The 26,386-nt window shown below is 66.0% G+C and overlaps 2 protein-coding genes across 4 annotated transcripts; one reads left to right on the top strand and one right to left on the bottom strand.

The window, feature by feature from the left end:
- Window positions 1–4,614: 4,614 nt before the first annotated feature.
- FGR (FGR proto-oncogene, Src family tyrosine kinase) lies at window positions 4,615–10,670 on the bottom strand. 3 transcript variants are annotated; one of them, XM_075722190.1, is made up of 11 exons: window positions 10,430–10,670; window positions 10,223–10,325; window positions 9,816–9,914; window positions 9,532–9,635; window positions 9,300–9,449; window positions 8,650–8,814; window positions 7,422–7,601; window positions 7,154–7,230; window positions 6,917–7,070; window positions 6,256–6,387; window positions 4,615–4,823 (listed from the first exon to the last, which is right to left on the bottom strand). In XM_075722190.1, the coding sequence occupies exons 1-11, from the start codon at window positions 10,668–10,670 to the stop codon at window positions 4,615–4,617; spliced, it is 1,614 nt and encodes a 537-aa protein (XP_075578305.1). The 3 variants fall into 3 exon arrangements, with proteins under 3 accessions (XP_075578305.1, XP_075578303.1, XP_075578306.1); XM_075722188.1 differs by lacking the exon at window positions 8,650–8,814 and adding an exon at window positions 8,106–8,261; XM_075722191.1 differs by lacking the exon at window positions 8,650–8,814.
- Window positions 10,671–19,814: 9,144 nt separating this feature from the next.
- LOC104024504 (digestive cysteine proteinase 1) lies at window positions 19,815–25,446 on the top strand. The gene is made up of 11 exons (XM_075721994.1): window positions 19,815–19,866; window positions 21,053–21,112; window positions 21,345–21,437; window positions 21,559–21,731; window positions 22,496–22,739; window positions 22,816–23,011; window positions 23,142–23,335; window positions 23,894–23,985; window positions 24,072–24,233; window positions 24,861–25,050; window positions 25,259–25,446. The coding sequence occupies exons 1-11, from the start codon at window positions 19,815–19,817 to the stop codon at window positions 25,444–25,446; spliced, it is 1,644 nt and encodes a 547-aa protein (XP_075578109.1).
- The last annotated feature ends 940 nt before the right edge of the window (window positions 25,447–26,386 follow it).

Here is a 26,386-nt window from a genome sequence, read left to right as displayed (position 1 = left end):
CGGGCGCCGAGGGCTGGCCACAGCTTTCGGGGCTGGCCCCTTTGGCGTGGGAGAAATCCCCGGACGTTCGCAAGCCCCGTGCCGGCTCCGGGCAAAAAAAACGCCGCCGAGCGGGCCTCGTACGTCGGGGCCTGGGCAGCACAGGGGAGACCGCAGCCCCAGGCTCGCTGGTGCCGTGGAAGCGGCGGCAGTGGGCGCCGAGGGCTGGCCACAGCTTTCGGGGCTGGCCCCTTTGGCGTGGGAGAAATCCCCGGACGTTCGCAAGCCCCGTGCCGGCTCCGGGCAAAAAAAACGCCGCCGAGCGGGCCTCATACGTCGGGGCCTGGGCAGCACAGGGGAGACCGCAGCCCCAGGCTCGCTGGTGCCGTGGAAGCGGCGGCAGTGGGCGCCGAGGGCTGGCCACAGCTTTCGGGGCTGGCCCCTTTGGCGTGGGAGAAATCCCCGGACGTTCGCAAGCCCCGTGCCGGCTCCGGGCAAAAAAAACGCCGCCGAGCGGGCCTCATACGTCGGGGCCTGGGCAGCACAGGGGAGACCGCAGCCCCAGGCTCGCCGGTGCCGTAGAAGCGGCGGCAGTGGGCGCCGAGGGCTGGCCACAGCTTTCGGGGCTGGCCCCTTTGGCGTGGGAGAAATCCCCGGACGTTCGCAAGCCCCGTGCCGGCTCCGGGAAAAAAAAACGCCGCCGAGCGGGCCTCATACGTCAGGGCCTGGGCAGCACAGGGGAGACCGCAGCCCCAGGCTCGCTGGTGCCGTGGAAGCGGCGGCAGTGGGCGCCGAGGGCTGGCCACAGCTTTCGGGGCTGGCCCCTTTGGCGTGGGAGAAATCCCCGGACGTTCGCAAGCCCCGTGCCGGCTCCGGGCAAAAAAAACGCCGCCGAGCGGGCCTCGTACGTCGGGGCCTGGGCAGCACAGGGGAGACCGCAGCCCCAGGCTCGCTGGTGCCGTGGAAGTGGCGGCAGTGGGCGCCGAGGGCTGGCCACAGCTTTCGGGGCTGGCCCCTTTGGCGTGGGAGAAATCCCCGGACGTTCGCAAGCCCCGTGCCGGCTCCGGGCAAAAAAAACGCCACCGAGTGGGCCTCATACGTCGGGGCCTGGGCAGCACAGGGGAGACCGCAGCCCCAGGCTCGCTGGTGCCGTGGAAGCGGCGGCAGTGGGCGCCGAGGGCTGGCCACAGCTTTCGGGGCTGGCCCCTTTGGCGTGGGAGAAATCCCCGGACGTTCGCAAGCCCCGTGCCGGCTCCGGGCAAAAAAAACGCCGCCGAGCGGGCCTCATACGTCGGGGCCTGGGCAGCACAGGGGAGACCGCAGCCCCAGGCTCGCTGGTGCCGTGGAAGCGGCGGCAGTGGGCGCCGAGGGCTGGCCACAGCTTTCGGGGCTGGCCCCTTTGGCTTGGGAGAAATCCCCCGACATTCCACAGAGACTGGGGCTGCCGCCTCACCTTTGCTGCCTATGCCTCAGCGTCTCAGGCACGCTCGGCCCCTGTTTTTGCCCAAACCTGGCACCGAGGTGCCGCGCCCGAGGCTGCTGCCTTGCCTCCCCCAGCCGCAAACGCTTGTGCAGTGTTGGGGTCCCCATGGCCCCCCTGCCTCGAGCCTGCCCTGCTCTGTGAAACCTCCAGCTGCAATTAAATTGGAGATTTTAATCTGCGCGTCTGAGCCGCAGATGGACCCTGCTCATTGCTGGTGCTGGGGGGCACGGTGTGCCAGGGGATATCGGGGGCACAGGGTGGGCACGGCCCTACTTTGGTACCCCAAGCAGGGCTCAGAGAGCAGGGGCTGAATGGGGGTGCTGGAGAGGGGCAGCATGTGTCCCCGTGGGCCTGGGGACAAGGGACACGTCACACAGGCGAGATGCGCGTGCCCCACGCAAAGGGCAAGTTCTTTGGGTGGTGCTGGGTGTATGTCGGAGCCCGCGTGCGCTGAATATCGGGGGGCGCGTGTGCGCACGCACGCGTGCACGGAGCTGCAGGCAGGGTCACACCCAGCGCCTGCGTGCGCACACCCGGGACAGGCAGTGTGCACGTGTACACGGGTGCACCAAACACGCGGGTGCGCACGTGGATGCAGGCCGAGCGCGGGGGCGATACGAGGCGGGGGGCAGCCCCGGAGTGGGGGGTGGCACAGCCCCAAGCCCCAGAGCCGATGGGGGGGTGACAGCGACGCTGCCGTTGGGTGCCCCATGCCCTCCTGGCCCCGCATGCCCGCGTGCCCCTGGGTGCCCAGCCCCAGGCGTGGGGCGGCCGGAGCTGGTGGCCACAATCTGGCCCCGGGGGCTGTGCCCGCTGCAGTCCAGTGCCAACCGCCTCCTCGCCTCGGCTGGTGGTGCCACGCAATCTGCTCTCCTTGCCTGTCCCCCCCAGCACCGGGCATCGTGCCACGCTGCCCAGCCAAGCCTGGCCGGGGGCCTGGCCCTTCCCAGAGGGATTTTTCCCTGGGATAGGGAAGCAGGGGGAAGCGGCCGCATCCAGCCCTGCTCCACAGCATGCCCCTGTTCCCCAAGGGATTTTTTGCAGCCCTTGGAGGAGCTGGGGTGAAGCAGGAGCCAGGGAGGTGCCCGGCAGTGCCCAGGGATGGTGGCACGTCCCCAAGCCCCATAGCATGTCCCCAAGCCCCCTGGCACGTCCCCAAACCTGCTGGCATTGGCCCTGTGCCCCCCTCCCCACCTGCCTGGGGCCTCCCCACCCCCCCAGCCTGAGCCCCCCCCCCATGGACGGGGCTGGGGCCAGTCCCCCCCTTCCCAACCAGTGCTGGGGAATTCATTAACCGGCCACAGCTGGGCCCTGCTGGGGAAGCCAAGCTGCAAGGAACATTAACCTCTTCCTCCCCAGCCTCCAAGCACAGGACCCCCCCCCCCCCAGCACCGCCTGCCCTCACACAGAGGAGGGGCCCAGGAGCTCCCCCCGGCCAGACCCCGCCCAGGGTCACACCCCCCCCCTGCTAATTAAACCCAGGCTGCTGCCTCATTAGCGCCTGTCCGGGTGGGGAGGCAGCAGGAGGGGACGGTCCCCACCGTGGGGATGATGGATGCAAGGTGGGGTGGGGGGTTGCGGGGTGCCCTGGGTGGGGGCAGCTTTGCAAGCCCAAATGCTTCCCAGCCCCACTTTTCCAGGCTTTTACTTGCAAGGGGAGCTGGTGCTGCAGCCCCAAATGGCCTGGGCGGGGGCAGGGGGGGGCCTTTCTCTGCTTGCCCGGGGGGGGGGCTGTGCCCAGGGGCTGGAGGGGGTGAGGATACGGCCCCTCAGCCCTGGCTTGACTCAACCTGGGAGCCCCCCTGGGTGGGGATGGGTACTCCCACCCCAAATCTTGCAATCCACGGTTGTCCCCACCAGCCCTAGCCACCCCCCATAACCCACCCTGCCCCAGTGCCTATCCCCTCCCCCCGGGCCACCCCTCTCCCCGAGGCAGGGGGCAGAAGGACCCACGCTCCCCCCGCTTGTTAGAAAGGTTTTATTTGTCTCTATTTACAGACTAGATTTAAAAAAAAAAAAATACACAACAAACCCCCCCACCCCTTCCCGTCCCTCACCCCCCTCCGGATGGCACTGCCCACCCACAGCCCTGCCCCATGGCTGCAGGGGAGCACTGGGCCATGGGGAGCAGGGCTGGGGCCAAGCCTGGGGCTACAGGCACACACCCCCCCAGGAAAGGGGGTGCCCATGGGGGGCAGCCGGCCCCCAGGAGCCAGCTGGCAGGGTGGCATCCCCCCCTCCAGTGTCACCACAGTCACATTGCGCCCCGAGTCCCCCCACCAGCACCCGTTAATGCTCATCACAGGGGTTTGAGCCAAGATGCAGCCAGGACCCCCTCCCCAAACACGGCAGGGGTGACCCTGTCCCGTACCACCCTCCCACCCCGCACGGGGCAGTGGGAAACAGCCCCCGGGGCAGAGCTGCCCCCCCTGTAGCCTGGGCCTCTGGTGCCCCCAGGACCCCTTGTCCCCCCCCAGGACCCCTTGTTCCCCCCAAGTGCAAGCAGAGGTTTATGGCTTTCAGGATTTGGCTCTATAAGGAGAGGAAATAAAATGGGGGGGGCAAGGAGATCCCCCAAATACAGGGATCCCTGGGTGGTGAGGCGGCTGCTGGGCTGAGGGGTAGAAAATCTTATAAATTAAAGACGATATAAAGGGGGGATGTTGAGGTGACCTTCCCCAGGTCAGCGCCAGGATTTGGGGGGGCTGAACCCCCCCCAGGTGCGCAAAGCTGAGCTGGGGGAGAGGAGATTGGGGTTGGCATGGGGAGCCCCCCCCCCCCGAGGCCTCTGCTGCTGTGGGGCTAGGGGTGTTGGGGAGGCATGGGGGGGCCCCCACCCTCCTCCCCCCAGCCAAAGCACTTCCAGGTTCAAAGCTGGGTGTGAAGGCAACGAGAGAGGGGCCGGGGGGGGGGGGGGGGGGCAAGGAGGGCTGGGGTGCTGGGCACAGCTTTGCGCCTTCTCTGAGTCCAAAATCCTCGTGCAAAGCCCCCCATCCTCCCCAGGGCATCCTGAGCACCCCCCAACAGGTGGGGGGTTTTTGGGGGGGGGGCACAGGCAAAGGGAGAAACAACCACCCTGCAAAAAGGGGGAGATTTGCCCAAAAGCCACCCCAGAGCCCAGCTCGGGGGCGGGGGTGGGTGCCAGCGCCGGGTCACTGGTTGTCCCCCGGCTGGTACTGGGGCTCGGTGGCAGTGAAGTAGTCCTCAAGGAAGGACTGGAGGTACTCGAAGGTGGGCCGCTCCTCGGGCTCCCGCTTCCAGCACTGCACCATCACCTCGTGCAGGGAGGCAGGGCAGTTGCCCGGGCACTGCATGCGGTATCCCCGCTCCACCTGCTCCAGCACCTCCCGGTTGTTCATCCCTGCGTGACAAGGACACCCCGCTCAGCGACCAGCACCCCCATGGGACAAGCTGGGGGGGAGACTGAGGCACGCCGAGGGACGCAGCGGCATTGCCCCCCCAGTTTGGATAAGGGAGCCCAGGATCTGCAGGTCCTGCGCTTGGGTTGCAACAACCCCGTGCAGTGCTGCAGGCCTAGGGAAGAGTGGCTGGAAGCTGCCCAGCCGAGAAGGCCCTGGGGGTGTTGGTCGACAGCAGCTGAACATGAGCCAGCAGTGTGCCCAGGTGGCCAAGAAGGCCAACAGCATCCTGGCTTGTGTCAGGAATAGTGTGGCCAGCAGGAGCAGGGCAGGGATCGTGCCCCTGTGCTCGGCGCTGGTGAGGCCATACCTGGAATGCTGTGTCCAGTTTTGGGCCCCTCACTACAAGAAAGACATTGGGGTGCTGGAGCGTGTCCAGGGAAGGGCAACGGAGCTGGGGAAGGGTCTGGAGCACAGGGCTGGTGGGGGGCAGCTGAGGGAGCTGGGGGTGTTCAGCCTGGAGAAGAGGAGGCTGAGGGGAGACCTGATCGCTCTGCAGCTCCTGACAGGAGGGGGCAGGGAGGGGGGTGTTGGTCTCTTCTACCAAGGAACAAGTGATAGGATGAGAGGAAATGGCCTCAAGCTGTGCCAGGGGAGGTTTAGGTTGGATATTAGGAAAAATTTCTTCACGGAAAGGGTAGTCAAGCATTGGAACAGGCTGCCCAGAGAGGTGGGGGAGTCACCATCCCTGGAGGGGTTCAAAAAACGGGCAGAGGTGGCACTTGGGGACATGGTTTAGTGTGCATGGGGGTGTTGGGTTGATGGTTGGAGTGATTATCTGAGAGATCCTTTCCAACCTTAGTGATTCCTAGTTTTTACTTTGATTAAAAAATAATCCAGCCAGCAAGCCAGGAAACATGAAATTATTACTCTCCCCTTAACTGGTTTAGTGGTGGACTTGGTAGTGTTGGGTTAATGGTTGGCCTGGATGATCTTAAAGGTCTTTCCAACCTAAATGATTCAATGATTCCATGATTCGGGACACAGTTTAGTGGGCATGGTGGTGTTGAGTTGATGGTTGGACTGATGATCTTAGAGGTCCTTTCCAACCTTAGTGATTCCTAGTTTTACTTCATTAAAAAATAATCCAGCCACCAAGCCAGGAAACATGAAATTAATTATTACTCTACTCTTACTTGGTTTAGTGGTGGACTTGGCAGTGTTAGGTTGAAGGTTGGACTGGATGATCTTAAAGGTCTTTTCCAACCTAAACGATATGATTCTATGATCTTAGCGCTGGTCTCTCTCATGGGGAAACTGAGGCACAGGGCAAGCCTTCCCGGTAGTGGTGCTGGGGAGGGTCAGCCCCTGCCCTGTCTACACCCCACTCCCCAGCCCACCCCAAGGGTGCCCGCTGCCCTGGTGGGGCCATACCTGGGTAGGGCACCCGGCCTTTGGTCACCAGCTCGGTCAGGAGGATGCCGAAGGACCAGACATCTGACTTGATGGTGAACTTCCCAAAGAGCGCAGCCTCCGGGGCCGTCCACTTGATGGGGAACTTGGCACCTGCGAGGGGAGGCAGGTGAGCCATGGCCAGGGCACCCCGCTGCACCCACACACGCGGTACCCCCCACCTGGGGCACCCAGCACGGGGGACACCCTGCACCTGGGGCATCTCGCACCAGAGGCACCCTGCACCTGCAGCACCCTGTACCGAGGGTGTCCTGCACCCCGGGTGCCCTGCACTGGGACACCAGGCACCAGGGACACCCGCATCCAAGGCACTCATACCTGGGGTACCCCACACCTGGGGCACCCAGCTGTAGGGGTACCCAGCACCCAGGGCAACCTGCACTGGGGGGCACCCCACACCTGGGGTACCCATCAACTGGGGTACCACCCATCCCCTGGGGCACCTATCCCCGGCGGCACCCATCACCCCAGGCACCCATCACCCCAGGCACCCAGCATTGGGGGTGACCATCATCCAGGACACCCAGCATTGGGGGTGACCATCCCCAGGCCCAGGGTGGGACGCAGCATGGAGGGGACAGGGCAGTGGTCCCCAAAACAGCAGGGCACCAAGCCAGCTCACCCTGGCGTGCCGTGTATTCGTTGTCCTCGATGAGGCGAGCGAGGCCAAAGTCGGCGATCTTGCACACCAGGTTGTCTCCCACCAGGATGTTGGCAGCGCGGAGGTCCCGGTGGATGTAGTTCATCCGCTCGATGTAGGCCATGCCCGCCGCGATCTGGGGTGGGGGGGAAGCAGTGAGGATCCCCCGGATGCACCCCTTGGGGAGCACCCCCCACCCCGTGGCAGCCTCCCCAGTACCTGGGCAGCCATGTCCACCAGCTGGGGCAGCTTCAGGTAGCGACCGTCCCCGTCCTTTAGGAAATCCAGCAAGCTGCCTGCGGGCAGAGGGTGCCGGTCAAAGTGCCTGAGAACCATCCGTGCCCACCCAAGGGTGCCCTCCCCTGCAAGCCCCCAGCCCTGGGACCACCTCCCTGCCCGCACCAGCCATGCCCAGGCAGGGTGAGGTTTGCAGAAGAGCTGAAGGTAGAAAAGCTGGGGGGTTCCCCGGGCAGTGCCCACCGCTCACCCTGGCTCATGAACTCGGTGACGATGTAGATGGGCTCCTCCGACACCACGGCGTAGAGCTGCACCAGCTTGTCGTGCCGCAGCCGCTTCATGATCTGAGCCTCCTCCAGGAAGGCCTCGGGCGACATGGTGCCCGGCTTCAGCGTCTTCACCGCCACCTTGGTGGTGCCGTTCCACGTGCCTGCGCCAGGGAGACAGCGTCACCGCGAGCCCGGGGGGCAGCTGGCCTCGGCAGGGCCGGGATGGAGGGGTGTACGGATGGAGGGGTGCGTGGATGGAGGGGTGCATGGATGGAGGGGTGCATGGGTGCATGCTTGGATGGATGGATGGATGGATGGATGGATGGATGCATGGAGGGATGCATGGAGGGATGCATGGAGGGATGCATGGATGGAGGAGCAAGGAAATCAGGGCAGGGCAAGGAAGGGGCACAATACCACCATACCCCACCCAGGACAAGGAGTCCCCCTCACCCCATGGCATGGGGACAAGGCACCCGTGAGCTCGCCTCCTAATGCCAACCTTACCCTGTTCCCCATCCCTCCGCAGCGGAGCCTGTGCCAAGCTGCCATCTCCCCCGCCACAGTGGGTACCGCCCGGCACCCTGCGCTGCTGCTTGCCGGGGCAGGACAGGAATGCTCCTGCCCCCCGCACCACCTGCACTGGCCGGCTAGGCCAGCCTTACCCATCCACACGTCTCCGAAACATCCCATGCCGAGTTTCTTGTCGAGGCTGATGGATTCCCGCACTATTTCCCAGGCGTCCTTAGCTAATCCCAGGGTCTGGGGCTTCATAGTGGGGCACGCGCGGGTTAGCAGATGGCACAACCCATCGTTATACTCTGCAGGGGTAGGGGCAGGGAGGGGAGGAGGGAGGGAGGGGGTGCGATGGGATGAATGCAGCATGCACGCCGAGCGGAGAGAGCGCGGGGCGTCGGAGGAAGAGGATGACAAAGAGGGGACCCCCCGGCCTGGGCTTGTCTCCTGCTTGTGGTCCCATCTGAAATGGGAGCGGGGGGCTGCTGGCCCATGCAGGGACATCACGGGGAATCTTGGGGTACCCGCTGTGACCCCAGAGCAGGACACGGGACATTTCCCTGTGCCGGCAAACTGGTGTCACTCAGCTTGTCCCTGCAGGCAAGGAGCCCTTCCCCGGGGGGGTGCCAGGCCTGGGGGTGCCCCTGCCATCCCCCCCTCGCTGCTGGCCCCGGCTTGCCCGCCGGGCCCTACCCATCCACACTTCCCCGAACTGCCCGTTGCCCAGCTTCTTGAGGAGCTGGAGGGACTCGCGGGGGATCTCCCACACGTCTTTGGTTTTGACCGAGAGGTCGGCCAGCTTGGGCGTTCCTTTGTGGCACGGCACGGCCAGGCGGCAGCACAGCCCGGCCGCCCGCTCTGCGGCACCCGGCGTGGGGGACAGGCATCAGCCCGGGCACGGACCCCCCACCAGCCCTCCACCCCCACCCGCTACCCTGGGCATCACCCAGGATCCTGCGTGGTCCAACCCCCGCAATGTGCACACACATAAATGGGGTGCCCCCCCCTCCCCCCCTCCCCCAGGGATGGCCCCGCACCCCCTCGGGCTGGGCTGGACCCCCAACCCCCCTCAGCTGTGCCTGGGGAATGGCTGATGCCCACCCAGACCCCAGGGGCCATTTACCTTCTCTGGAGAGGCCGGGTGCTCCCTGTACCACGGACACGGACGAGGGAGGACCCTCAGGGGGTCCCCTAATGCCACCACCAGCACAGCCCCCTCCTTTTCCAGTTAAACCCAGTTAGCCCAGCTGGCTGCCTCTTGCCAAAGGGTCTCCTGGGCTTGCCCCACCCTTCCCCATCACCCCACTGTGCCGCCCCCGCTGTGTCCCCCCATCCCACCCTACCTATATAGTGCTGGACCAGCTCCTGGATGGTGTCGAACTGGGCGCGGGTGGTGATGTAGTAGCCCCCGTTGTCCAGTTTCCGAATCTTATAGTGCTTCACGTGGTCCCCCTTGGCCTCGTCCCAGTCCCGGATGGAGAGGGAGTAGGCACCTACGTGGGGGCACGGATCAGGGTGGCTCAGGGAGGGACGCGAGGCACAGCCCCCGGTGTCCCCCCGCCCCTGTCCCCGTACCTTTCGTCGTCTCGCTCTCCCGGATGAGGAAGGTGCCCCTGCAGTTGCCATGGCACATGAGCTGCCGCTCCGCATCCTTGCGCCCGATCTTCCCGAAGTACCACCTGCCACAGGGCTGGGCTCAGCACCGGGAGGGCACCACCGAGGGGCACCCACAGGCACCCCGCGCCACGGCCCCTTGCCGGCACCGCGGCACTGCCAGGGCTCTCCAGGGGTGCCAAGACACCTGGGCTCGAGGCAGATGGGGTCGGGGTCCCCTCCATCCTTGTCCCCCCGGTACTCACTCTTCTGCCTGGATGGAGTCCACGGGGGCCACGTAGTTGCTGGGGATGTAGCCCGTGGAGCCTGAGCTCAGCGATCTGGCCTCCCACCAGTCACCCTCCCTGGGGAAAGAGGAGCCGAGAGTGAGGAGGAGGGACAGACAGATGGACATGGCTACCCTGCACCTTCCCTCCTGGCACACAGCACCCCCAGACCTTGCTCTCCCCCGCCACGGAGGGCACCTATGCCTGGGTCACTCTTGAGACCACCCAACTCATGACACACATGGCCCTGGTTCTCTTGGTACCCAGCAATGGAGCTGAGGCAGAGCCCGGGTCCTGCAGGGGGGGGGCACCCACAGCATGGAGGCACCTCCCTGGGGTGGCATGGGGGGGGCTGGGGGTGGCAGAGGGTCTGGGGTGGGGCTCACGTGTTGTTGATGATGTGGAATTTCTCCCCTTTCTGGAAGGTCAGGTCATCCTCCGTCCTGGCCTCGTAGTCGTACAGGGCAACGAAGAGCGTCACGCCCCCACCTGCGGCACGCAGAGGGGTCCGCACTTGAGCCCCCGGGGACCCCCTGGTGCTGCAGGGGTGCAGCCGGACCCCCCCACCCCAGCACGCAACCCCCCCCGCTGACCTGTGATGCCCCCGCTCCGCATTTGCAGCACGTTGGAGGTGAAGACCCCCGGCCCCGTGAAGGATGGAGCCGAGGGCACCGCCACGCCGTGGAAGTTGTTGAAGTCGGGGATGCGGGTGAAGATGGCACCCGGCTGCGTGGGGTCAGGGTCATACTGGGAGGTGGGGGGCGGGGGGGGGCCCGCCTCGCCCCCCACCTGCCCTTTGCCGGACTCTTTCTCTTTGCAGTGCACACAGCCCATCCTGGCACGGCCTGTGGGATGGAGGGACTGTGAGCCCCGCGCCACCCCAGCAAGGCACACACATGCACATGCGTGTGCACACGTGGTCTCCATCAGAGGGGGCGCACGCACGAGCCTCTGCCCCCCCACCCCAGCCCCAGGAGGAGTGGGGTCCTGCCACCCCCTGCCACCCCAAGCCAGGCGCCTGTGCTGTGCCATGGGGACACCAGGGTCCCAATGGGCACTGCCACCGGCGGGGACCGGGCTACCAGGAGGGCTTGTACAGCCCGGGGCACCCCACGGCCCCCCTGGCACCCATGGGGGCTCCCGGTCACGGTGACCCCACTCACTGCGACAGCTCCTCAGGTCACTTCAGCTGCTCCATGTCACCTCAGGGAGGAGAAGAGGCACCTGTGGGCAGCGGGGAGGGCATCAGGCAGAGGGCAAGAATCTGCACGGGCTGCAACGCTCCTGCCATGGCTGAAACCCCCCTCCAAGGGCTGAAACACTCCTGCCATGGGCTGCAACACCCCTCCAAGGGCTGAAACACTCCTGCCATGAGCTGCAACACCCCTCCAAGGGCTGCCACACTCCTGCCATGGGCTGCAACACCCCTCCAAGGGCTGAAATACCCCTCCAAGGGCTGAAACACTCCTGCCAAGGGCTGAAATACCCCTCCAAGGGCTGAAACACTCCTGCCATGGGCTGCAACACCCCTCCAAGGGATGCAACATCCCTCCAAGGGCCAAAATACCTCTCCAAGGGCTGAAACACTCCTGCCATGAGCTGCAACACCCCTCCAAGGGCTGCAACACCTCTGCCATGGGCAGCAATACCCCTGCACAAGCTGCAATACCCCTGCATGGGTTACAACACTCCTGCATGGGCTGCCACAGCCCTGCTGTGGGCTTGGATACCCCTTCAAGGGCTGCAACACCCCTGCCATGGGCTTGGATACCCCTCCAAGGGCTGCAACACCTCTGCCATGGGCTGCAAGACCCCTCTGCACAAGCTGCAAGACCCCTGCAACACTCCTGCATGGGCTGCAGTACGCCTGCCATGGGCTTAGAAACCCCTCCAAGGGCTGCAACACCCCTGCATAGGCTGCAACACCCCTGCATGGGCTGCAATGCTCCTGCATGAGCTAAAACACCCCTGCACAAGCTGCAACACCCCTGCACGGGCTGCAATACCCCTGCACAAGCTGCAACACTCCTGTGTGGGCTGCAGCACCCCTGCCATGGGCTTAGAAACCCCTCCAAGGGCTGCAACACCACTGCCATGGGCTGCAATGCTCCTGCATGAGCTAAACACCCCTGCACAAGCTGCAATACCCCTGCACAAGCTGCAATACCCCTGCACAGGCTGCAATACCCCTGCGCGGGCTGCAACACACCTGCACGGGCTGCAACACAGCTGCACAGGCTGCAATACCCCTGCACGGGCTGATGCACCCCTATATGAGCTAAAACACCCCTGCACAGGCTGCAACACCCCTGCACAGGCTGCAACCACATCCTTCAGCGGGTTTTTCTCCTGCCGCGTCCTCACCAACCCGATCACCTCCCTCCAAGGGGAGACACGTCCCCCAGCTGCTGCAAGGCTGGAGGAAGCCAGGCCGGCTGGAAAGGAGCCCTCAAAGGGTCCCCGTCCCTGTCCCTGTCCCCTCTGCTCGGCAGCGGAACTGGTGTCTCGGGGGAGGAAGGGCCCTGCTCGCCTCGCTGCGGTCGGGGCTGTGCTCTTCTGGCCGAGGCCGCACTCGGCGGCGAAGGTGTCGCGGAGGAGGAGGAGGAAATCGGACCTCTCCCGCCGTGGCTGCAAGGAGACGTTGCTGTCCCCAGCCCTGTCACCTCCCCCGGGTGCTGGCCACCCACCCACACCAGTCTGCCCAGTTTGGACTGGGCAGAGCTTTCCAGTTGAGGCGATACGGCAGAGCTCGCCTCGTCTCCAGCCCCAGAGCGGAGGGAAGGTGCCGTGAAGCTATGCTTCGTCTGGCAGCCACGTCCCGTCCCCCACGCTCCAGAGAGCAGGAGGAGATGGAGGTTCTGGGGCAGATGAGACGTTTCGGGAGGGTTTCCCCCGTCACAGTCTTTGATTCGCTTTCCTCTCTCTCGGCCGGGGGTGGAAAGGGCCCAGCTCTTCCCCTTCCACCTTCGCTTTCGACACCAGCAGTGTGGCAAGGCCACAGCCGTTGCAGATGGGGCAGCGTTGCCAAATCCGAGAGGGCTTGGCTGCTTGGGGTTTTTATTTTTGCTGACAATAAGCGGCAATTTCAGCTGACGAACATCCCCAGCTCTCGCAAAACCTGGCCCCTCTGGGTGGCAATCACCCCCCTCCCCGTTGCTGGCATCGCACTCAGAAACTTCCCATTTTGCTGAATTTCTGTGCCGAGCGTGGCGGCGGTGCTGCCGTGGCTGCCGGCAAGGATTGGGCAGGCAAGGAGCATCTTCTAGGCAAGCACAAACCCCAAATATTGCAGCACCGCGGGGTTTAGCCGTGGCTCGTGCCGTGCCCAGCCGCCGCACAGCAGCGTTGCACCCATGCTTCCCCTTCTCTGGGCACCCGCAAAACCCCTGAGCTGGGCCCTGCCACCTCCCAACTGGTCAGGGTGGCAGGAAAACCGTCCCCTCGTGTCGTCCCTGGGGAGGGGACGCAGCCGGCCCCACGGCCGATGGCTCCGCGCTGGCATCTGGCCCCGGCTCTCCCAAAAAAGAGCTGCTTGGAGCCTGGGAGCAGATGGCAACCGAGACCCTCCCGCACCAGCTCCACCGGCACCGGTCCTCGCCGAGCTGCCAGCTCCCGCCCCGCGCTGAGACCCAGCCAACTCGTCACCCCCGCCGCTGCCCCCGCCCCGCCGGGCACGGCTGGGAGTGATGCAGCCGCATCCCGGCCGCCCGTCCATCTGCTCCCCAGTCCCCCCCGGGATGTGGGGCATTTCGGCCCCATTCCCAGCTCCGAGCCAGAGCGCCATGTCCCGGTGTGCACCGGTGTCACCCTGCGTGTCACCCCCGGTGCCGAGGCACCCTGTGGGGATTGCTCCCATCCCCTCGCCTCCATTCCGCTCTGCGGAATAACAACGATGGAAGGGTCAGGCTCCGGGGGCATGCAGCCGCACGGAGAGATCTGGGGGCTGCTGGAAACATCAAGCGCCCAGTGCCATGGGGGCAAAGCCAGGGTGGCATTGCCAGGCTGAGGGTGGGTGCCCGGCACCCAGGCGTCCTGGGGAGCAGGCGGGTGGCGGAGGGGCAGCCGCCGGAGGAACCTGGCCGGCACCTACGCAGCCGGAGGAGGAAGCAGCAGGAGTGCGGCATGGGGGGAGGAGGGGGAGGAAGAGGATGGTGCTGGCAGGATCCCAGGCCTTGGGGACGGTGGCAGCGGGGTGGGGGGGGGCCCAGGCAGGGACCACAGCAGGGCTGAGCAGTGGCTGCAGCCCCTTGGGTACCCTGTGCCCCCCCCCAATGCCTTGTCCTGCCCCCCTCACCCTGCACACCCCCATCCTTCCCGTGTGGCCCTGCACCCCGCTGGCGCTCGCCTCCCTGCCGCAGCCTCCCCGGGGAAGAGGAACCGAGATTGCTGCAGAGCCCAGCCCGGAGCCTGCCCGGCCTCCACCATGAACCCTGTGGCTCTCAACCTCCCTGGGCTCAGAGGGGAAACTGAGGCACAATGCAGCTGCAGCACGGAGGGGGAAGGTGCCTCATTTTTAGGGCGCTCATTAGGACACACGATGCCGAGCCGTGTCCCCATCCCATGCTCAGGACCCCCACAGACCTGGGGAGGGTCAAGAGGACACAGGCTGCCTCTCCACCGCCCACTCCTCGGCCCGACGCGCTGGCAGACGGTGGCACGTCCCTGCTCCTGCCCTGCTGCCCCAGCCCTGAGTCCAGCCCTGCGACCCAGAGCCCTGCTCCTGCTCCAGTCCCCCCAGTTCCCCCAGTGCCTGGCGAGTCCCCTGCAGCTCCCAGCAGAGCGCGGCAGCCCCTGGCCCGGCTCGGCCCCGGTGGGAGCAGGTTCCCCGAGGACAGGGGGTGGCGAGGAGGGACGGGGAGGGTCCGGCTGCAGCCCGAGAGACCCACGCCGTGAGCGTACAGCTCCAGACTGCCGCAAGACACGGGGATGCCGGTCGTGGCGGTGGGATGGGATGCAACGCTCCGCTGGGAAGGTGCAGATGGGGTGACAGCCGCAAGAGGATCCCCTGAGCGTGGGTTTCCTGGCGCGGCGTCCCACCCTGGCTGGGGCACGTAGCAGGCTGGAAGCACCAGCTGTGCCTGTCGGCAGTGCGGTGGTGGCATGGTGCTATGCCCGGGCACTCTCCAGCGGCGATGCCCGCAGGGATACCCCTACCCCTGCCTGCCCGCAAGCAGGACAGGCTTCAAAGGGGGCTGCTGGCCCCCAAAACCAGCTGTGCTCTGGCCAGGCGTGGCCAGCGCTCGGCCGGCATCATCCCTGTGCCAGCCCCAGGAGGTGGCAGGGCGCTTCCCCCCCCACCGGCAATACCCCCGGGCAGAAGAAGGACTCGCCACCCCCCCAAAAGCGATCTGCCCCCACAAGCCCACCCGCCAGTGACCAGGCCCATGGCACGGGGTGTCCCCTCGCCCCCCGCCCTGGGAGGAGATGCCCATGGCAGAGGGGGGGCCCCCCCGCCCCGGCCTCGCAGCCCCATCGCTGGCTGGGAAAGCAGGATTTCCGCTGGAAGAAGAGCAATTCCCGGATCCGAGGGGCTGCAGGGGCGGAGGGAGGGAGCCGGCCAGGGTTCCAAATACAATGTCCCGGGAGGAGTGGGGCGGGGAGGGAATTGTGCAGGGCAGGAAGCGGCGAGTTCCTGTCCCTCCTTGGGACGCACCAAGGACCAGGGACGAGGCAGAGCTGCAGGGAGTGGGGGGAGCACCCTCTCCGGCCAGGGCCCGAGCCCCCCGCAGCCACCCCCAGCCCCGGCCAGGGAAAGCTCAGCCCCCAGCAGCCCCCCGTGAGCACTTGCTGGGCTGGCCATGGGCACCTGCGGGGCCGGGGAGAGCGGGTGTGCCCCCCCGCCATCCCGCTGCCCCCCGGGATGCCATGAGCTGCCCCTCCTCAGCGCTCGGGTCTGGTGTGGGCAAAGGCACCATTTGTCTCCGCAGCCTCCCCGCCGCGGCGTCGACGCCGATTAGTGCCGGGAGGGCGAGCTGGAGCTGACGGCTGCCCCCGGCCCTCCCTGCACCGCGGCCCCCAGCGTGCTGCCCCCCCACTGACCTCCTGCCCCCCACGACGGGGAGGACGGGGGTCTCCTGCCCCCCACCCCAGGCTCATTGCAGAGGCTGGGGTTGCTCGGGGGGGAGCGGTGAGGGCAGGGCCTGGTGGCAGCCCCCCGGCAGCCCCCCACGGCGGGCACGGGGCCCTCTGTCCCCACAGCTCGGTGCCCTGTCCCACCCCAAACCCAGAGCCACCCCACGTGTGTTTGGGGGGGGGGGGGGGGTCAGCTCTCAGCACCCCCCCAGCAGACGGCAAGGGGATTGAGAGACCCCCCCTCCCCATTGCAGCGAGCAGAGCCCCCCACCACCCTGCACCCTACACCCCACGCAGCCCCATGCACCCCTCCTACCGTCAGCCCTCCTGCTCCGGCTCGCATGGACCCCCGCTGCCCCTGGCTCCCGGCAGGACTGCAGGCTGGGGTGCCACCACAGCACCCCGAACTGCCTGGCGCTGGGGGCCGGGGTGTCGAAGCGGGTGGCAGGGTGGGGTGGGTGCCGTGGGGAGAGCGGGAGCGCCTGTGCGTGTGTTTCCCCTGTCTCTTCGGCGGCTCTTGCAGCTGAGCAAGAGCTTCCCCTCCCCTCGCCCCCCCTTCCTCCCCGCGCTCCCAGCAATGGTTCATTGTACCAGCCAGCTCAGCCGGGGCGGCCGCCGGCTCACCCTCCGGCACAGCTCGCCAAGGCCCACCACCCACCCGTGGAGGTGGCACGGAGGGCGACACGCTGGCATCAGGGAGTCCCGGGTCCCCAGCAGCATGGGGGGACGCTGCTGCGGTTCCCTGGTCTCTGCCTGCCGGGATTTCCCGGGTGTGCATGGGGATACACAGCTCTGGGGGGTCCAGCTCAGTTCCTGGAGGCAGCTTGTGCTAGGCTGGGGTGCTGCCTGCACCCACCCCGAGACAGGGCCTGGCATCGGCCCCCTGACCCCCCAGCACCCCCGGGCAGGGGCCGGCACAGGGACAGTGTATTGCGCACGGGGGGCTGCGACCCCGCGAGGGGCAGGAACCAGGACCCTCTGATGGCAGAGCGCACACAACGGCTGCCCATCCTCCCGGCACAGGGTCTCTGCCGCTGGCACGGGGTGAATTTGGGGCAGGGCAGAGCCGTGGAGGGGTGGCGAGCAGCCCACCTTGCCCGGCGGATGGCAGGTAGTTTGGGACCGTGATCTGGGGGGCTCCCATGTGTCCCCCCAGGATGTGGTGCAGCTCCTGGCCAGCTCAAGCAGTTGCTGTGGCCATCGATAGCCCACCAGATACTGGACCCCTTATTTACTCCTTGTCCAGATAAAGTTGCTGGTGGGACAACCCCAAGGTTTGGCATCGGTCACACCGGCCCACAAACTTTGGCAAGCTCTGGGAGAGGGGGTGAGCCCCCCAGCACCCTGCCTGTGCTCCCGGTCCAGGGCGCTGGGGCACCCACCCTGCAGAGAGCACCTCAAGCTTTTGGCACCCTGACTGCGGGATCAAGGGGGTCTCGGTAGGGTCCCTCGCTGGGGGACCCCCATGCCGATCTAGGGTGCGGGGTGGCCGCCCCTCCAAGGCAAAACCTCCCCAGCTGGAAATACCCCCCGCAGCTCCACCTGGGCCCAATCCTGCACGGCCCCACGGCTGCCAGCCGCCCTCCCACCACCGGGGACAGTGACAGTGAGGGGCTGGTGATATTTTTATGCACACCCCCGCCACCACCCCGCTGCAGCTTCCGGCACGGGGCCGTGCTCCCAAGTGGGGCTGAGGGTGTGCAGGGAGGGCTGGGGGCTCTCCGGAGCCTTCCTCCTCCTCCTCCTCGCCCTGCGGTTAGCCCTCACAAGGCTGACCTCTTTCCTGTGTTAAGGTGAGTCCGGCCCCGGCGTTTCCTGTTCTCACGGGGCGAGCATGTTTGGGGGGCCAGGGGGGCCCCGGGTCCCCACCGGCGATGGGGACACGTCCCCTGGGCTGATGGCACACTCGCCTTGTCACCCCCGACTCATTCTGGGGATGGTGCGGATCCCAGCTCCGCTTTAGTCCCGGCTTTTGGGGCTCTCTGGGATTTACTTGGCGGGGGGATTCAGACCCTGCTGGGGATGGGACCAGCCCTGCCAGTGTCCCTGGGAGGAGACAGGGCACAGCGGGGACAGGGGCTGCTCCTCAGCAGTCACCTGCAGAGCAATGAGCCCCTCCAGGCTCCACCTGGGCTCCCAGGACCCTTCCCAAATTGCGGCCCCAGGTGTTTCTGGCCGGCTTCAGCCCCAGGGAGGGCACTCGCCCTCTGCCTTGAAAAGAGCTGGCTCGGCCCTGCCTGCCCCCCCGGCTGCCTGCACGCTGGCAGGGTGCTCTGGCACAAGGCAGGGCTGGCGCTGCCACCATGGAGGGGACAGGGCAGGTCCTGGGGTGTCAGAGATGCTGGACGCCCGTCCCCTGGGAGCAGGCAGCGTGGGGCGGGGCAGTCTGGCAAATTGTGGGGAGAGGGGCTGCCATGGGGTCCCCTGTCCCTGGGGGTCACAGCCAGGCATGGGAGCCCCCAAAGCCCTGTGTGGTGGATGGAAATGGGGGTGGGGGCATTTAAATCCCCCCCCCCCCCCCCCCGGAGCATCCCCATCTCTGCCCTCAGCGCCTGGGGAGAGGCAGGGGAGCCCCCAAAACCCTCGGGGGCAGGTAAGGGTGCAGGGGAAGGCGGGTGGTTTCCCTGGGGTGCTGGGGGAAACACTCTTTTGCTTTGCTAACTGAGGCGCTCCCTTTCAGGCTGGCTGGCTGCCGCCCCGTGCCTCAGTTTCCCTCTTTGCGGTCAGAGCGGCCAAGCAGCGAGCGAGGGGTGATGCGCACCGCTTCCAGCTGAGCGCTGGGGGCTGGGGTGGCTCAGCCCATCCCCTCGGGGCTGACTGTACCGTCCCCACGTTTCCCTGTGCCCCACGGCGGGCTCAGGCCTCCTTCCCTTCAAGGAACCCCAGCAAAGGGTTCCCAGTGCTCCCAGTCTCAGAGCCGGGCTTGTTAACGCCGAGCCGCTCATAGGGCTGGCCCAGCGCCCAGCTAGGGCACTGCCTCCCGCCCGTCACCCCGGCGTCGGGGCTGCCTGGCAAAGAGCTTCCCCCGCCCCGGGGTGCTCTCCCCTTGCACCGCTGCACGGGGAAGGATGCACAGCCCCAAGCACCCCATTGCCCCCCCCAGATTGGGGGGGGAGGGGGGGTGCATAGAATCATCGAATCGTTTAGGTTGGAAAAGACCTTTAAGATCATCCAGTCCAACCATTAACCCAACACTACCAAGTCCACCACCAAACCAGTTAAGGGGAGAGTAGCAACCCCACGCCTCCTGGCTTGCTGGTTGGATCATTTATAATGAAAGTAAAAACTGGGAATCATTAAGGTTGGAAAGGATCTCCAAGATCATCAGTCCAACCACCAACCCAACACCCCCATGCCCACTAAACCATGTCCCAAAGTGCCACCTCTGCCCGTTTTTTGAACCCCTCCAGGGATGGGGACTCTCCCACCTCTCTGGGCAGCCTGTTCCAATGCTTGACTACCCTTTCCGTGAAGAAATTTTTCCTAATATCCAATCTAAACCTCCCGTGATGCAGCTTGTGCCCATTTCCTCTTGTCCTATCGTTATCCACTTGGGAGAAGAGACCAACACCCACCTTGCTACAACCTCCTGTCAGGCAGTTGTAGAGATACCCACAGATCCAGGCAGCGTGCACCCATGCTGCTCACAGCTCTCTGGGGCTCATCCTGCACCTCCTGTCCCCCTGCAGCACCCGGCGTTTCTCCATCTCCCTCCGCAGGCACCCTGCAGAGACACGCTCCTCCTGCCCAGCACCCCGGGGTGCCCGGCCCCCTGCGCACCCCGCCAGGCACCACATGATACCGGTTCCTTCCCTCCTCCGGGGAGGGCCTGGTTTCTGCATTGACTCCGCCGGATTTCGCCAGCGCCGGCTTAAAGCTGGTGCCGGGCGAGCTGGGGCGGCGAGGATGGGTGTTCTCCGCTGGCTCGTGGCCTCTGTACTCTGCGTTGCCATTTGGGGTGAGTCTGTCCCCCCCCGTGGCACTGTCCCCCCAGGGACACCCTGGGGATGGGAGCTGGGGGCACCCAGGCGGGTCTCGCCTCCCCGGGAAGGCAGGGCAGGCAGGCTGGGGAAGTGGTTTCTTGTTTGTTGGGTCCCGAGATTTGCAGTTCCCCCAAAAGAGAGGAGAGTTGGGCTGGGGTGGCAAAGGCGGGGGGGGCGAGACGTGCCTCGAGGGCTTGGCAGGGCTGGGGGGATGAAAATAAGGCTAACTGGAGCCAGGCGGGCTTTAACAGGCGCGCAAGCCCAAGCCATTCCCTGGCTTTGCTGCCTGCAAAGAGCGGGCAGGGAAGCCGGGCAGGCTGCTGTCGGAAGCAGCAGGAGGGGACAGGGGTGGGGGTGGGGGGACCGTGCCGCAGTGGGACCCCCTTCCCAGGTGGGTGTAAAGCCCGGCAGGTTGTGGGGTTGCTGGCTCCATCACCACTCCTCCTGCCCCAGGCACCGTCTGTGGGTGCCCGGAGCCAGGGCACGACGGGCACCCATGGGACGGGCTGGGGTGCAGGCAGCGGGGGCTGCCAGTCCCTGCCTGCCCCTGATTTTTGGGTGCAGAAGCAGAGCTGGGTCCGGTGCCGGCTGCCCAGTGCTGGGAGCGGGGCAGCGCTGCCGGATCGCTCCCGGCCAGGAGGAAGGTGCTGACAGAGGGAAAGGCCCGTTCCCAGCAGCGGGTGTGTTGGCGTGGGGTTGCACAAGCTGGGAGCTGGGAGGGAGGTTGGGAGGTCACCGGGAGATGCCAGGCGGGACCAGCCGGCTTCCCGGCACCCCTCATCCATGCCCTGCTTGTCAGGGGACAGGTCAGCTGCATCCCCCCTTGGAAACATCGCCCAAAGCCATGGCCACCAGTGCTGGGGTGGCACTGCCTCCCACGGGAACGTCACCCTGCAGCCAGCCCAGCAGTCGTGGCACGGTGCTGACCCTGGATCTGACCCTGGGAGGCTGTCGGCACGTCGGCGTCCTTTGCATGTGCTACCGGCGGGCTCGTGGAGCTGCTTTTGGCCAAGCCCCGCACAGGAGGGGCTGCAGGGAAGGGCAGCACCGGCTCGGGCAGCCTCTTGCCCCAACAGCCTCCTGCCCTGACCACCCCATCCCCAGCATGGCCGTGGTGGGGGGACAGCCCCCCACTCACCCCTGCCCCTCTCTGCCTTGCAGGACAGGACTATGGGCTCTCCCGCCCACCCCCGCAGTTCGGCTCCATCTACCACGTCCGAGGTAACGGGACCCTGCAGTGCCCTTTGCCACGGCGGGGGGAGCGGAGGGTGCTCAGCACCGGCCAGGACCAGGCAGTCCCAGTGCCAAACTGGGGCAGCTTCTCGCAGCCGGGTGCCTCAGCACCCTTGGGGACAGCAGCTTGGTCGGCGGTGGGTGCTGGGGGGCTTGGGGAGGGATGTTGGGGTGCTGAGGCCTCGGGGCTGACCTGTGTCCCGCTCCGGGGGCCCCGCAGGTGTCATTAACCTGCCCTACGCTGAGATCGAGGAGCCCTTCGAAGCCTGGTACAACCTGACAGGACGCAAGAGCCGGATCCAGTACTATGGGGGTAAGCAGGCAGGCATCCCCCTGCTCCGCGCTCTGCCCATCCCGCACCGGTCCCATCCCCGTGCAAAGGGAGGATGCGGGCAGGATCACCGTGCCTCAGTTTCCCCTTCCCGCTGACACAGGGCAGGTGATAACCTACCAGCTGGCAGCGGTGAAACCCTACGGGATGCAGTACAAGATCACGCCGGAGACCACGGAGAAGGAGGTGAACGCCAGGAAATGCTTCCAGCTGCCCGGTTCCAAGGAGGACGTGGTCAAGGCTCAGAGCGTCTTCCCTAACATTGATGGCTTCAAGGTGAGGGAGCCGGAGCCCAGATCCGCCCTGCTGCTCCAAGCATCTTCAGGCTCTGGGTGGGTGCTGGGCAGCTGGAGATGCTCCTCTCTGTCCCAGGGGCTGCAGGGTGCTGGGGCAGGCCAGGACGTGCCCCCGCACCCCAGGGCGCAGGGAGGGTCACTTCCCCACCTGGATCGGGGCTGGACTCCCGGCTCCTTTCCCAACCCCAGCAGCCGTGTTGGGACGTGTCACAGCCCACACGAATGCCGGCATTTCGGGACAGCTCGGGCAAGTTGTTGCATGGCAGCTCAGCTTGTGCCGGCCCCAGCCTCTGGCAAGGCTGGGCGCAGCAGGAGGGGTGCAGCACGTGAGTGGCGGGGACAGCAATTTGTCACCCAGCCAGACGCGTGCCCACAGGGCAAGAGCTTGGAAACAGGCAGGAAAAACCCGGAGCCTTTTGGAGCAGGGGTGCAGCCAGGCCCCCCCACTACGGGTGCACGTACAGCACCGTGCACAGTGGGCACTGCTGAGCTGGACAGGGGGAGTCTGTCCCATGTTGCACCCCAAATCCTTGCCCCACTTCCCACCCCACGCATGGCTGTGCGCTGATGGCTGTGAAGCAGCTGGATCCGGCCCGAGAGCCCGATGTAGGCTGGGTGCAAGGCGCTGTACGTGCACCGGGAGCAACAGGCTCTTGTGAAGGTGCTGGGTGGGAAGGAGCGAGTGCAGGGGGTGATGTGGGGTCCCCACCGAGTCCCCCTCCCTGATGCCGTGTCCCCCCCCAGTTCCTGCGGGAGGAGTACTACCGGGGCCGGTACTGCGCTGTCTGGCAGAACATCACCCGCTGGGCGCAGAAGAAGAATGTCTACACCCTGTGGGTGACCAACTCCAGCTGCGGGGTGGCCCCCGTCCACTACGAGATGCGGGGCTACAACAGCCTGCTGGGCTCCCACTACGACAAGTACGAGATCTCCTACACCGACTTCGACAACAGCTTCCCCGCCTCCATCTTCGACCTCCCTGTCAATGGTGAGCCGGGTTGGGGCCCCCCACCCTGTCCCACCCGTGGGGCTGGGGCTGATGGCATCCCCTCCTCGATCCCCAGAGACGAAGCAGTGCGGGGACCTGCCAGGGAGCACGGTGGAGCACCGGGTGCTGGTGAACCCCATGGAGGACCTGGTGGGACGGCACCAGCCCTGGGCCCATCAGGTCTTCCACCATTACCGCAGGCGGCTGGGGCGGCGGTACAGCTCCGCACGGGAGCTGGAGCACAGGCAGAGCGTCTTCGTGCACAACATGAGGTACAGGCAGATGGGGGGATGCCGGCTCCCCCGGGGGTGCTCCCCATCCCCGGGGAGGGGGTTGCACCACCGCTGCTGCGGTGGGAGGTGGTGTCTGTGCCGGCTGATGCCGTCCCCGCCGTGGCGGCAGGTTCGTGCACTCAAGGAACCGCGCCGCGCTCTCCTACACGCTGGCGCTGAACCACCTGGCCGACCGCACGCCCCAGGAACTGGCCGCCCTGCGGGGCCGTCGTCACAGCGGGGTTCCCAACAACGGGCAGCCCTTCCCCACCGAGCTCTACGCCAGCCTCATCCTGCCCGAGAGCCTCGATTGGCGCATGTACGGTAGGTGCGGGGTCGGGGGGACAGGGTCTCGCCGTCGGGGTGCTGCGGGGTGGTGTGAGGCTGCTGTGCGGGGGGTGTGGGCGCTCCTCATCCGTGCCAGCGCAAAGTCCAGCTGAGCCGCCCCGCTCTCCGTCACCGTGGGGAGGAGCCTGGGGGGCTGCGCTGCCCCTTGGGACCCACATCTCCCTCTGGCCCCTGCTCCGCTCAGCAACTGGAAGATCGAAGCAGGGCTTACCTGGTAAAAGGCAGCTCGGTCGGCACTTGGCTTTCATTCAGGCTGGTGCCGCAGGGACAGATGTGACATCTGAAGCCACATCTGGCTGTCCCCATGTCCTCATCAGCTGGGAGTGACACCCCCAGAGCCTGCACCAACCCAAGGGCAGGGGTCCCACAGGTTTGCTGGTGCATTTGCCCCCCCCTCCCTGATTAGCACCAAGCTCTGGCTGCGCTGCCTCTGGGAGCACAGCGAGTCCTCAACTCCTGCCTCAGTTTCCCTTCCACTTGTCCTCATTCCCTGGTGCCACCCCAGCCTCTCACCCCCCATGCCGCTGTCCCCAGGCGCCGTGACCCCCGTGAAGGACCAGGCCGTCTGCGGGTCCTGCTGGAGCTTCGCCACAACGGGCGCGATGGAGGGTGCCCTCTTCCTCAAGGTGAGAGCGGGGCTGTGCCCCACGGGGATGGCCGGGGCACCCGGAGGGTGCCTGTCCCCATCCCTGCAGCGTGTCCCCCACCGCAGACCGGCGTGCTGACCCCCCTGTCCCAACAAGTCCTCATCGACTGCTCCTGGGGCTTCGGGAACTACGCCTGCGATGGAGGCGAGGAGTGGCGAGCCTACGAGTGGATCATGAAGCACGGCGGCATCGCCAGCACCGAATCCTATGGCACCTACCTGGGGCAGGTGAGGGTGGCCCCGTGTCCCTGCCGGGGTCCCTGAGGTCTTGGGATGTGCCCTCAGGGGTTTTAAAGCCACGGTGGGGCCGATCCAGATGGGTCAGAGGTGCTAATAGGCTCTGGAGATGGGGGTGTCACCTTGTCCCCAAGGCACCGGGCTCCCTGCTGTTCAAAGCACAGTCCAAAGCCAAGTGCCAGGGCTCAGCTGGGCGGTTTCATCACCGCGTGCCTCGGTTTCTCTTCTTGCAAAACAGGGACAAGGCTCCTCCACCCATGGGTGGTGCCATGGGTCCCTCCGTACCCTGGGGTGCAGGGATGGAGCAGGGCTGTCTGGGACAGGGATGTGGCTGCAAGATGCAGACAACAGCCCCCCCAGGGCTTTGGGTGCAGAGCCAGCTCCCCGGGCAGTGTGCAGGCGATGCTGTGTCCCTGCAGCAGCCAGGAAAACACCCCTGCTATGGTGGGCAGGGGAGGACACAGGGGTCAGAGCTGGGATGCTGTCACAGCCCGAGTCCCGGATCACGCCCTGCATCAGAGCAGAGCCGCACAGGGGCAGCAGGGTGGGCAGGGTCCCAGGGAGGGGACCCGGGGGCTCCTGATGACACAGTGTCCCATCCCCTCTCGGGCGCCGCAGAACGGCTTGTGCCACTACAACCAGTCTGAGATGCTGGCCAAGATCACGGGCTATGTCAACGTCACCTCGGGCAACATCACGGCGGTCAAAGCTGCCATCTACAAGCACGGCCCCGTGGCTGTCAGCATTGACGCCTCACACAGGACCTTCTCCTTCTACTCCAACGGCATCTACTACGAGCCCAAGTGCGGTGAGTTGGGTGGCACACAGTGCACGGGAGGACCTGGGTGCCCAGGAAGATGCCAAGACACCCAGGATCCATCCCCTCCTCGTTGTTGAGCATCTTGGGGCAGGGGTGGAAGAGGGAACCGGTCCTGCAGCCCTCCCCAGCGCTGCTGGCAGCCCCCGGGAGCAGGGATGCTCTCTGGACGAGCTGTCTCCTGTGTCATCCCCTGCAGCGAACAAGCCAGGAGCGCTGGACCACGCGGTGCTGGCTGTGGGCTACGGGGTCTTGCAGGGAGAGACCTACTGGCTCATCAAGAACTCCTGGTCCACGTACTGGGGCAACGATGGCTACATCCTCATGGCCATGAAGGACAACAACTGCGGCGTGGCCACTGAAGCCACCTACCCCATCCTGGCCTGAGCCGCCTCGGCTCTGCGGGGAGAGCTCTCGGCACCCATCCCTGGCTCAGCCCCTTTGGCGTGACACAGGCAGGAGGAAGCTGGGGACATGGTGCGACAGGGCCATGGGGTGCTGGACAAGGGGCTGGATGGGGACCCAGCTGTGGGCTTGCCAATAAAGGCCCTGGAAAAATACTGGTTTGCTTCTGCAGGAGAGATTCGATTGCTGCCCACGCGGCTCTGCCCCCTTCGCAGACCCCAATGCCCCCAGCCTGTGGCTGCTCTGTCCCCTCCACAGGTCCCTGTCCCCAGGCTGCTTTTCTTTGTCCTGTTGGGACCACAGGGGCCTCCCGGGGAGGGGGACGGTGCCCGCCTGGCAGTCCCAGACACCCAGGGTGAGGGGAGTGGATTTTCCAGCCCTATCTCTCGATATGGAGCGCAAACAACCCCAGGGATTTCTGCTGAGACGAGAAATTCCTGGCGTGGGGTGTTGGGGAAGGGGGGGAAGGCATCCACCCTCTGCCCCACTGCCCGGGTCCCTGTTGTGGCTGCGGGTGGGGATGGCACCGGCGGTGTTTGCCGATGCCGCGAGCCAAGCTCCCCTTCACCCCACGGGGCTGCTCCCCTCCACACAAAGGCACTTTACACCGTGGTCATGGCTCACGTGGGTGCTCCTAGTTTGGACTCAAGCCCTCCTGGGAGAGTGGGGTTGGTGCATGAGGATCCTCCAAACAGCATTGGAAGTTCTCTCTGCCCTGACCCGGGCAGTCTCCCACCTTCGCTGGTACATCCTTGCGGCAGGATGCGTCTCCGCGCCAGCGTGCTACGATGGCAGCGGCGCTGGTCCCTGGGGAGGTGCAGCAGCATGGGGTGCAGCCGAATCCGACCCAACTCATCCCCAGCAGCGCATGCATGCAGCCAGCCCAGGCCGAGCCCTTATCGGCTTTGTTTTGGGCTCGGGC

This window comes from Pelecanus crispus, chromosome 16 (assembly GCF_030463565.1).
Source record: "Pelecanus crispus isolate bPelCri1 chromosome 16, bPelCri1.pri, whole genome shotgun sequence".
NCBI lineage: Eukaryota > Metazoa > Chordata > Aves > Pelecaniformes > Pelecanidae > Pelecanus > Pelecanus crispus.
This window is presented reverse-complemented; position numbering and strand designations above follow the sequence as displayed.

Bases quoted from the DNA above. Each gene is read 5' to 3' on its own strand.
- FGR (XM_075722190.1), bottom strand. From the start codon at position 10,670: ATGGGCTGTGTGCACTGCAAAGAGAAAGAGTCCGGCAAAGGGCAGGTG. The intron at 8,815-9,299 runs GTAGGGTGGGAT...CGGGTGCCGCAG, and splicing joins GCTGGTCCAGCACTATATAG to AGCGGGCGGCCGGGCTGTGC. The intron at 7,071-7,153 runs GTACTGGGGAGG...CCCCCACCCCAG, and splicing joins TGGTGGACATGGCTGCCCAG to ATCGCGGCGGGCATGGCCTA.
- LOC104024504 (XM_075721994.1), top strand. From the start codon at position 19,815: ATGGGTGTTCTCCGCTGGCTCGTGGCCTCTGTACTCTGCGTTGCCATT. The intron at 21,732-22,495 runs GTGAGGGAGCCG...GTCCCCCCCCAG, and splicing joins CTAACATTGATGGCTTCAAG to TTCCTGCGGGAGGAGTACTA. The intron at 23,986-24,071 runs GTGAGAGCGGGG...CCCCCACCGCAG, and splicing joins AGGGTGCCCTCTTCCTCAAG to ACCGGCGTGCTGACCCCCCT.